Source organism: Typopeltis vanoorti, chromosome 15, assembly GCF_054136105.1.
Source record: "Typopeltis vanoorti isolate ZY-2024b chromosome 15, IOZ_Tvanoo_1.0, whole genome shotgun sequence".
NCBI lineage: Eukaryota > Metazoa > Arthropoda > Arachnida > Uropygi > Thelyphonidae > Typopeltis > Typopeltis vanoorti.
In genome coordinates, this window is record NC_143563.1 from 10,068,338 (window position 1) to 10,080,606 (window position 12,269).

The following is a 12,269-nucleotide window of genomic DNA, read 5'->3' on the forward strand; positions in this document are numbered from 1 at the left end:
GGCTAATGTATTGTATACTTTTAGCCTGGTTTGTTTTTGAACTAGGTTTGGTTTAAATGTAGAGTTAATTACACCTGTCATATTTAAATATTTTGCAATTTTTACGTTTATATCTTTTTCGTAGTAAAAAACAAAAACAAAAATATTTTTATTTCAAACATACCATAGTGGATGCTTTTACTATAACCTTTTTTCTCAATATTACCCTGAGTGAAGTGTGAATCTTGCGTAGATAAAATCCGATTTCTCAGAGAACATTTTAAAATGAGACAAAAATAACTGTCTTAAATTATTCATATGAAGATCTTTATTTATTCTTTATTGTATCCTTGCTTACAATTTTAGGGATTTTACTCCAACAGTGTAAAAAAAATACACAGTGAAATGGTAGGTTATATCATATAACAAAACGCTGATGGATGGGTTTAAACTAGTCTTCCCTTTCTATAATTCCATTTCTGTACATGTTAGGAAGATCTATTTTACCAAGAATCCAGTCTAAATAGGAAGGAACACGAGTGTACAAAGCTGGGAAACCTTCCTCATCACATCCATAGTCAGAAGCAATAATTCCAACCAGATACCAAATACTATTCTCTGACTTCATTAAAAAGCTCCCAGGATCGCCCTAAAATGAAAAGGAAATAAAAACCATGAAATTTTTAAAATCATTCCAAAGAAAAAAAATGTTAGATCTTTTTTATTACTAACCTATCCACTATGGATCAACAATATGCAATGCGCAGGCATCCCAGTCAAGAGACTACACATTCTAGTGATGCGTTCCTTTACAAATATAGCATACGAATTGTAACCGAACAAATCGCATGCCTTGAGAAACCTTCCTCCAGAATGACATCAGAGGAATCTTGAACAACCTCGTACCAAACGCTTTCCTGTTCCATCAGTCCGAATGAAGAGTTGGGCTCCTGACATCTATTCTTAATCATTTATGCAGCGTATTATACAAAGCTGCTGAAAATCCTTTCACATTTGAACCGATGACTCGCCCAACCCATTTACTACACCTACTTTTCAAATAGGGGTAGTAGACAGGGTTATTAGGTATATCTAACTTCTCTGATCAGGAATTTATATTCATTTATTTATTTATTCCGTATTTCAGGACTATATCACGATATGTGTTTGGAACATTACCCAAATAATCACTCCTGCGATAATAGAATTAAAATGCCTTGCATTGCGTATCGTCTGTTTATGTCTTGACTATTAATTACTGTACACAGTGACCCTAACATTTCAGAAATATTAATAATTATTCGTTTAGTGCAGCCAGCAGAGGAGATGACTAGGCATGGATTTTACTTTTCTAAACGGCATTAGTCATTATTGTGAGTAAATTAGTGAGATGTTGATATTAACGGTGCTTGAACCAATTTCAGTATTCAGAGACATTAAAGATATTTTTTAGTTTCAAAAAGTGACAGAAGTCTGTTTGATTCATGTGATTTCAGAGTGGTAACACCTTTGCTAATATTCAGTGAGCACCCATCATCCGGATGCATTATCTTAGACGATAGACATAAATCAAATACAACAGGCTGCAAAACTTATACAGACATCAACATTTCTCAAGAATGCTCGGTATTAATGACTAACAGCTGGCACGTGAAGGCATAATATCGATTGTACACTCATTGTTATGAAACTTATAACTTATTATGAAAGTTAAAGAAGAAAGTGCTAAATACGATCTTAAATGTAACCTCAAAAAAACACAAGTTATGGCAACATGTGAACTTAATGATTTTGAAGTAGATGAGGAGAAAACGGAAGCAGTTAATAATTTTGTGCTCCTAGGATCCTGAATTGATCAAGATGGTTATTGTACTGAAGAAGCTAGAAGAAGATTATTACTCAGAAAGAAAGCAATGACAAATTTAAGCAAGATCTTTGAAGATAAAGATACAAACGCAACAAAAATCAGAATCGTGAAAGCAATGATATTTCCTGTGGTGCTGTATGGATGTGAAATTTGGACCTTGAGAAAGAGTGAAAGAAGGAAGATAGATAGATGCATTTGAATTACGGGTTTGGAGACGCTTACTAAGAATACCATGGACTGCAAAGCAAACCAATGAATCAGTGATAGACAGAATAAAGCCAGATTGCGCTCTTGAAGCTATGATCATCAAGCAAAAATTGTTATACTTCGGGCATATTATGCGAGAAAATGACAGTCTGGAGAAGATGATAATGCTTGCTAAAGTTGATGGAAGCAGGAGAAGAGGAAGACCAAGAATTAGATGGGTGGATGGAGTTAAAGAAGCAACTGGACTGCGCTTGGAGGTTCTGAAAGACATGGACAGGGGCAGATCGAAATGGAGAGCGGATGTTCGAGGAGTCGCCAGGAGTCGGAAACGACTCGATGGAACATAACACACACACACACACTCATTGTACACAAAATAATAAAAAACTAAATGTACATAACATAGATTGGAACTGACATTATTAAAAAGAATTTATAATTATAATAATAATAATGACATTATTATAAGAAGAAATTCAGAAAGAACCAATAAACAGTTGAAAAATGATGAGTGTATTGAAAAGGACTGGGAGTTCCCCCAATGCGCATCACTGGATTTTTCATTGTTACATGTGACGATGAATCACAATACATGTTTTACTGATCACATAGAGCTTTAATCCTTTCGGTATGGTAACTTCCGGGAGAAAGCAGTTATCACAGTATATAGTCCAATCTGTTAAGAACAGGGGTGTGAAGATATTATGGTATGCTTTTCCAGTTATGCGTTACGACTTCTCGTAATGACCATAAAATGAACACAGACGACCATAGTTTGATATTTTGAACAATTTCTTGAATTATCCCTCCTAATGAGGGATAAATGTATATATATGACTATCAATCTGCGATACGACAAGGAGCTGGAGACATATATTCAAGGATGAACGGGTATAAAATGTGGGATTAGAACATCAGCAAAAAGAAGACAAAACTTCCAAAGGAACGATGGCCTAATTGAATGGCAGTTTATGAATATTCATTATTTAATTCGGCAAACTCTAAAATTAATTTAACATAAATTAAATAAATTCCTATAAATGTATTATATTTAATATTGTTATAGTAAATAATTGCACATTAATAAAAAAAATGTTTTGTTCCTTTTAATTGTATTTTTGCAATGTACGAGGTGTGGCTTTTAAATAACGAGACATGGTGCGCTGTGAATCGTGTACTCGTAGCAGTGGTATACGCTTACGTCCTGAATGAACTTGAAGGTTCTAGAAGCAGTTGCGATAAGCATTGTTCTCTACCGCTCGTATTCAGTCTCTAGGCAGTTATAAAAGAAACCCGTGTGAAGTCGCTTGGCCGGAGTAATGTCTAACTTTAAACGCGAGCAGCGCATTAATTTCAAATTGAAGATCATTACACTTGATGAGACGTGGATTTTCCAGTATGATCCAGAAACAAAGAGACAATCGATGTACTGGAAAACTCCCACGTTACCGAGAATGAAAAAAGTCAAAAATGTGTTTTTTCTTCTTTTTTGATATCAATGGCGTAGTAATGGTTGAATGGATACCAGAGGGTCAAACAGTTAACCAACATTATTATCTTGAGGTTCTGGCCAAGCTGAGAGAACGAGTGAGGAAGAAAAAGAGACCCGATCTGTGGAAGAACAACGCTTGTATTCTCCATCAGGACAACGCTCCAGCCTACAGTACACTGTCTGTAAAGCAGTATCTGGCTGATAAGAAGATCCAAGTGTTGGACTATCAACCTTACCCACTGAAGTTAGCTCCATGCAATTTTTACCTTTTTCCAAAGTTGAAATCCCATTATAGGGCCCCCATTTTCAGTCAGTGGATGAGGTAAAGGAGAAAATGGCAGCGTAACTGAAGTAGATAACACATGATGACTTGCAGCACTGCTTCCAACAACGGAAAATTCGTATGCAACGATGTATTGATAGAAGAGGGGAGTATGTTGAAGGGGATAACAATTGAATTGTACAATTGTAATAATAAACCACATTTTTGCAGTCAGTCTCGTCATTTAATAGTCACAGCTCATATTTTATTTTATTAACCTTTTAAATCACTGAATGTTCTAGCCTTATACTACAATTCGAGTACATTAGCGATATCTTACCCTGCATCCTCGTTTTCGGGGAAGCGTGCCTACGCACAAAATATTGTCCGTGATGCCATCTGGGAAGGCAGAGTTGATTTTTGTCGAATAGCTTTCAGTGCACTCTGGATTGGATACCGTTGTGATGTTAACTTCCCGAAGCATAGTGCCCCGTCCTGGGAAAAATTTCAATTACATTAGAAATAATAAGAAATAAAATAAAATAAACGAGCATTAATAAATAAATACATAAACATACCATCCACGAGGGCTCCCCATCTTATGAGCTGAACCACTTTCTTATCTTCAGAGTCACTTTGGGACTCCCGGTGAACGCAAATAGGATAGACCTTATCGCTCAAGGTTGCTTCTCGCGCAATTTCTATTAGAGCAACATCATTGTAGATTTGTGCGCTGGTGTATTTCTCGTGGATCTTCACATTCTTTATCTTGTACTCAGTTCCAAACTTGGCATCAACTGATCCCAAATAAACATGCAATTTAGTGCCACTCTTACTACAAAAAAAAAGTAGAATTTCTTAAAACTAGCAAATAAGGACAATAGAATGTTTACACCCCCCCCCCCACACACACACCACAAAGAAACAAAATCAATGATCTTATTCTGAAAATAAGTAAATATTGAGGTATACTTACAGAGGAAGTCGACTGGAAACACAGTGAGCAGAGGTGAGGATATATTTACGGCTTATCAAAGCTCCACCACATATAAAATGGCTCACTTTGGAGTTATCATAAAATATCGCAACCTGAAACAGAATGAAAAAGATATTTTGAAAACTAACTCGAAAATATACAAAGTGATCTTATTCGTAAACTTCATTTAAAAATGCTTAAACAAGAACGAAGAAATTTGTAGAGAAATATTATAGGCGCACCTACATGATATAGTTTACTTTAAATTTAAAGGAGTCATATCTCTTTAAATAATTTCTTTAGGGAAAGAAATTGCTGATAGATAGCGCTCCTCGGATAGCATAAATACTCTAGTTTCCCTAAATTAAAAAAAGAGAGTAAAACCATGATAACTCAAAAACTGTCTGATGAATTTTTATGCAATTCGGTCAAAAGCATGATATGAAACGGGAAACAAATGTTCAAAGAAATGTAAATAAATATTGTTACATAAGGAAATTTAAAGAAGCTGCAAACATGCTTGAAATACCAACAGAATGCAATAAAAATCGAGGATTAATTCTCCACCAAGTTTGGTCAGCTTTAATAAAAAATATACCTCAATCAGACCTCGGACATTATGAACGTGAACAACAGAACGTGGCATCATCCAGCATTGTTTAAATTCAGCACTGCTTTGAATCTGCATTCTGATTTTTAATTTTATGAATAGTCAGACGGCTACAACTGTATAGTATGAACTATTACTAATAATTTCTCTTTTCTTTGTGTTTTAAACTTTAAGTTACCTTTTATCCCTGAAGATGTAAGTCAAACGACTTACGAAACTTGTTGGGTCTTTTATTAATTGATTGTGTTTTATATAGTTTATTAAAAAAATGTGGTCCAATTACCGGAATATGCCATGTGAACTTCTAAACCACAGAAACCTCCACTTACAATGTAAATAAATTAAGTTCGGGGGATAATAAATCCCTCATTATTTTAAAGCCGGATACGAAACTCGGAAATAGAAATCTATCGAAATCTAACGCCACCGGAAAAATAGCCTCTTGGCTCTTTATCGTAGTAATAATAATATATGGGTACACCGGTCTGGCAATTCATATAGTAAGGGTATGTAAGTTCGTTTCACTTAAACCTTGGTATTATCCAGGTCTACCTACTCACTGATGAGACCTCAATAAAGGTCGAAACCGGTCTGGGTAGTGACCTTTCCTCATAATGTAAAACAGTAATACATCTCCTAGGAGCTGCGTTTTACATTATGAGAAAATATTAAGGACAGTGATGGATCTTGCTCCACCTTTGCTCCGAGTTGCCCTAGGGTTGTACTACCTAGGTTGTAGTACAACCTGGATAGTACTTACGCTTGGACTCGCCGATAGTTCTTCGGCATGAAACTCTTAGATTTCGATCTCCGAGTTTTGTATTCGGCTTGAAAAAAAAATGAGGGATTTATTATCCCCTGAACTTAATAGCGATATATCATTCTGTTTATATGGTTTTCAGGTCTCAGTTACTAACAACAACCATTGCTCCTTCAAAATTCTGCTAAAACTCTCAAAGTTTTGGGGAGGAGGACCGAGACTAACAACATCTGTACTTGAAGCATCTCAGACATGCACAATAGGATTAAGGTTAGGAGACTGGGCTGACCAGTTCATACGTACGATTGTCTCTTCTCGAACCACGAGCATCTCTCGAATAATATCTTCAACATTCAACATTCAACATTCCAGATTAGCTAGGAAGGACGTAGAGGTCGGTGCGTCCACCCATCAAGATGCCTCCGCAAACCATCACATCACCTCCGCTATAGATGTTCCTTCCACGGATCGGGTTATCTCCAGATCACAGTGAGTATGAATGCTATCGCTATGTGGAGCAAATAAGGACTCGTGGGGATAGGGGCACACAGACTTCCAGTTACCTAGCAGACAAATCACCTTCGTGAAACTTTTTGTGCACAATCGAAGAGGAATTGGTTCCACATTCTGTGAAGTAACAAACAACTCACATGCAAACATTCTGGCTATCTCCGCGTGGCTTTGGCCTGCATATAGTAGCTCTTCACGTGAATTCATGGGTTAAATGATGCTTTGAAACCAAAAATCCAGGAATTTTGCTTTCGAGAAATGTTTGTTTTCACCTCGGACAAGAAATTCAAAATCACTCCGCTGATCCCAAAACGATTGCTTTTACGCCGTACTGATTTGCATATATCACCTATGGTGCTTCTAATTTGTATATGATAATCAGACGCAACATTGGTTTTTACAAAATACACCCGCCTTTTAGATGTTTTTTTTTAATTCTCTCGTCCCCTGATCATTGCGATTTTTTTTCTTTGTTCCTTAATTTATGGAAACCAGTGTAGCCGGAATAAATAAAAATAGACCACTTTTTTTACTTCATAGTTTTCTTTGTGATTATATCGAAATCTTTGTTATGCTTAGTTAGACATTAAAATGGAATATATAAGTTACTAATAACATTTTGACAAGAACTTTTCTAAAGTAACCTCTTGACCTGTTGATTACGTGTCTGTGAATTATTGAAATGCCAGGTCGTTTCTTTTAAGTAGAATCAAATTATTAAAATTATTTCAAAATCAGTTAATTCGCAATGAAATAATTATTCATCTATAATTATCCCCCTTCTTCCCTGAAAACGAAATCAAATTCATGAAATTTTCTATTTTTGCAAATAATAAATATTAATTAAAATGTAAAAAAATAGATGTACTAATAAATGGAATATATGGACTTTGGGGAAGAGTCCGTGCCTTTTAAGTAGTACAATATGACAGGAACTCCGATGTCGATTGCATTTTCATAAACACTTAGGTCTATTTCGAAACTGAAATTGAGTTTCAAATATTTCGATTTAGAAATATTCATTACATCCTTTCATTTAGTAATTTTACGTCGCCGAAATGAAGCCATCTTCTTCAACTCCCAATATGTTTTCAATACAGATTGCAGTTGAATGCCCATTGATTTGAATGCGATATTCAAATATTTCGGTTTCTCTTTATCTCATTAAACTACTAAGATCTTAAACCGAAGGATGTCTAAACTAATGGCAACAATGTAAAAAATGTTCCGTGGATTGATTTAAGCAATTGACAATGATTCAAAGAATTTGTTTACTTACCGCCCACGGCAAACGCATTAGATTTGCACGCCCTCCATCAACGAATGCAAGGTTAAAAATCTTATTATTGGTAGCAGCTAAAAAAATAGAAAAATAAAATATATATCTTTAGATTTAAAAAGATAAAGAAATGGGAGGCGAAAATGTGTAGAACAGACAGCAGGCATATGAGTTCAATAGAAAGGCCTTGCTGTGTGCATGTATCATTTTATATTCAATGGTAGAAAATATGAAACCACGCAAGTAGACGAAGAGGAATAAGAAGAATACTTACGAAGTGCACGAGCTAATCGGGAAGCTGATGGAAATACCTCTTCCAGCTTTTTCTCTCGGAGTCCGCATCCTGCAAAGAAACAAGGATTTCCGTATTGTAAAAATGATGGCAACGCGCAGTACAGAAAAGCGAGTGTTTTTTGGCAATAAGTAACCATTGCGGTTCTCATTCATTGTGTGCTTTATCTTTAGCAATAATTCCCACATGCAAAAGTATTGTGTGTCCCAAAATTCACGCAAGAAGTAATTTTGATAGAAAACACAGGTTTTTAATTAAAAATTGTAATTTCTTATTGATTCATAAAGTATACAGTATAGGGTTATGCATGGAATAGCATATCGGGTAAATGGCCTCCACGGCTTTGCAGGCACATACGTATTCTTTTGTCGAAATTCTCCATGACCGTTTTGCATAAATGTGGCTGAATTTCGTTGATGCAGCGCTCAATTTCCTCCTTCAAGCGTTTGTGGTCGTGGGCTTGTTGGCATACACCTTAGACTTCAAAAAACCCCAAAGAAAAAAGTTCAAAGGCGTTAAGTCACATGATCTGGGCGGCCAATTCTGATCACCAAAACGGGAAATTACACGACCAGGAAATGACTCATGCAGTAATTGAATTGTTTCTGGGGCTGTATGGCATGTGGCACCTTCTTGTTGATACCACATATCGTCCACATCCATATCTTGCAATTTCGGCACAGAAAACTGGATTATCATGTCGCGATAGCGAGCATCATTAACTGTTATTACCTTACCAGCCGCATTTTCAAAGAAGAATGGACCGATGATGCCTCCAGCCCAAAATCCGCACCAAACAGTGACACGTTGTGGATCCATTTGTTTCTCAACAATCATTCGTGGATTTTCTGAACCCCAAATGCGAAAATTTTGTCGATTAACGAAGCCATTGAGATGAAAATGAGCCTCATCGCTGAAGATGGTTTTGTTCGAAAAATAAGCATCCACTTGTTGTTGTTCCATAATCCATTCAACGAACTCTCTTCGCTGTGTGTGGTCATTTTTAATAACCCTGAACTGTCAACTGTCACGCTGTCTTTTTTTTCTCGTTGGCAACATTTTACCGCACAAATGGCGCTGAATTTAAATCTTGCGTGAATTTTGGGACACCCTGTATTTACAGAAGAAAAGAAAATCGTTTTCTTTTTTACTTTTTTTTGCACAGGTCAGTGTGTGTGTGTGTGTGTGTGTGTGTGTGTGTGTGTGTGTGTGTGTGTGTGTGTGTGTGTGTGTGTGTGTGTGTGTGTGTGTGTGTGTGTGTGTGTGTGTGTACGTGCGTGAGTGCGCGCCATAGATAGGCATTACAATTATTTTATAAATTGGACCGTTTGAATATAAAATATATTCAAAGATATTACACTCAAAAACAAGTTCGTTTTTGTCCAAACGAACAAGGTATTGTGCGATTAATTTTTTCTCTTTTATTATATTTTTCATATTTGATATTTGAAATTGTCGATTTTACAACAACAACAACAACAGTCAAGAATCATACACTCTTAACTGTTAACTAACTTTTATGCCAAAATGGATGACAGTCACTTGGATTTTTATCCCTTCATCCCTAAGGAGTTGGTTATATGTATAAACGACTATTGAGCACCTGGCTCGCCCAATGTAGGGCCGTGTGAGAGCGCTTGTAGCGATGAGCAGAGCTGCCTTCGGGCGCTTGTGTTTCCGTCTGTCGTTCTCATCGTAGTTAGATGACTCTTGAGTGGGTTGATTGGGATGAATAGCTGCCTGAGCGAAGTATGTAGAGGAAGTCCCGGAAGAAACGTGGGTATATCCGATATGTTAGCATCACGATGGAAGAGAGCATTCCTGACAAACCTGGGAGCATCAAAAATCATACGGAGAAACTTATTTTGAATCATTTGTAGTGTTTTGATGTTGCTGGGGGAAGTGTGACTCCAAGCTGGTGATCCGTATGTTAAAGTGGGTCTGATGATTGACTTGTAAATCCGTAGCTTGTTTTCAGTGCTAACTTTAGGGAGTGAAGCAAGATGCTTTTCACATTCCCAGCTATCTGTTACGGCTATAGTGAGGGTAAACGTTTATGAGCAGTTTGCTCGCTGAATGGGCATGGAGATTATGCATTGCTACAGGAAGCTAAATGGCTTTTGGTCTTTTATGTTTGAATATATCCGTAGCCTAGTAGGCTACAGGTTGCTGAACTAGATCGTTGGAGTGTATGGAGGTTTTTAGGAAAAACTTTGTTGCTAAAGATTATAAGAAAGAAAAGAGGTAAGGAATATTTGTATCTCGATGAAGTTGATTATTTCTGGCGAATGATGGAGCGTTTAGAATCATTCGCAGGCACTTGTTTTGTACACGTTGCAATTTGAGAATATTAGTATTGGAGGTATGGCTCTACGCTGGAGAAGTATAAATGACTACGGGACGAATCGTCAGCTGGTATAAAAGCAATTTGATTCTGATGTTCAGATTGCTGTTCCTGTTAATTAGGAGCTAGATCAGGGAGATGGCTTTAGTTGTCATTGCACGCGTAGTCTTGATGTGTTAATTTTTTGTCGAGTTAATTTTTTGTCGAGCACGACACCAAGGTATTTTGTTTCTGTCTGGCTGTAAGTAAGACATCTCCTGCAGGAGATATCGATCATTTCGTGAAGAGAATGGCTGAGCTTTTTTGGGGGGATTCACTTGTGGTCTCCATATGGAGAATCATTTCTCCAACTTTAGAAGGTTTTCTTGAAGCTTTTTAGTAATTAGCTGTGGCCAGAGATATCTGGCTAATAATGCTGCATGCAGACATTCCGCACATTGGGTTGTGCGGAATGTTTGACATGTATATAGAGAAAAGCAATGGAGCCAGCAGGGATCTCTGCGGAACTCTGGCCAAGATATGGCGCTGGGATGAGGTATAGTTCGCTCACCGTTTGTAGGTCTCTACTTGGCGTTTCGCCAAGAATAGTCGAATCATGCTGAAGGGGAAAAAAATGAAGGATGTAGGAATTGGTCGCCAACATGCGAAATCAAGTAGGTGCTTTCTTGTCTGTCGCTGCACTAGCTTGATTTTTGTTGTCGCTTTTTTGCATTATTTTTTTTTATTATTAATTTGTATGATGGACCCAGTACAGTCAACAAGTTCTGTTGTTAAACGTTTCATTAGCTCTTGCAAAAGAATATTGAATAATGTGCTGACATTCTGCGAAAAAAGAATCGTCTCCTTGTTCCCCTTTCTCAAGTCATTAAACGTGCAAGTGCAATTGCGGGCGTATCGGGGTCGACTGTTAAAATAATTCGTAGGGAATCAAAAGGTGAAGGTAAGCCAACATTTAAATCGCCTAAAAAAGCGCCAGAGAAAGAAACCCATCGAAACCGTAGCTTTGAATGATTTTGATGTAGACGTTATAAGAACTATTCACAAATTTTACGTGGTCGAGAAAAGAGTGCCAACTATTCCGAAATTGATTCCTGTGCTTAAAGAAAACATTAATTTTCCTTGGAAAAAAGAAACTTTAAGGAAAATACTTCATGAAATCGGATTTTGTTTTAATGCTATTGGGTATGTTTGGGCAGAAGTGAAAAGTTTCATTCGCCGTCGGGACGTAACTGGAGATATTGACATGTCGAAACTTTTTAAGCTTTCAGAACAGGCGATTGAAAGTATTACAGTTCAAAAGTGGGGAAAATATTGCTCTCATGTCACCTCATTGGAAAATATGTATTGGGACAGAAACGGAATTATCGAAGAATTATGCGAACCTTTGGTGATCAGTTTAAGTGAAAGTGATGGCGATTCGGACACCGATTCAGATGACTACGAAGATTAAAAGGATTTGATAATGGTATTTTTTTCCAGCCTTTTTTTGCATGGATTTGTTAAAAGAGTCACAACAAGTCATAAACAATTAATCGGTTTAGGACATTAAAGTGTCTACGTTCTCTCAACTGTAAGTTTAGAATATCTAAGTTCATTTGAAATAATTTCTGTTTTTCTGTATAATTATTTTTATTTTATAGAAAACTTTCTTAAAAATAAATTCCGTTAAATTTTTGTTTTATGCTATACCT

At 36.7% G+C, this 12,269-nt stretch overlaps 1 protein-coding gene across 2 annotated transcripts in view; it reads right to left on the reverse strand.

Annotated features, from left to right (window-relative positions):
- Positions 1 to 284: 284 nt before the first annotated feature.
- Positions 285 to 12,269, reverse strand: part of LOC150098368 (clotting factor B-like) — a 33,980-nt gene continuing 21,995 nt past the window's right edge. For both annotated transcript variants that reach the window (XM_090404707.1, XM_090404706.1), the window contains exons 3-8: positions 8,217 to 8,285; positions 7,943 to 8,019; positions 4,784 to 4,896; positions 4,386 to 4,642; positions 4,148 to 4,302; positions 285 to 628 (exon numbers count right to left, since the gene is read on the reverse strand). In XM_090404707.1, coding sequence (XP_090260833.1) covers positions 431 to 628; positions 4,148 to 4,302; positions 4,386 to 4,642; positions 4,784 to 4,896; positions 7,943 to 8,019; positions 8,217 to 8,285 — 869 coding nt within the window. In that variant the 3' untranslated portion in view covers positions 285 to 430. The remainder of the gene's footprint in view (positions 629 to 4,147; positions 4,303 to 4,385; positions 4,643 to 4,783; positions 4,897 to 7,942; positions 8,020 to 8,216; positions 8,286 to 12,269) is intronic.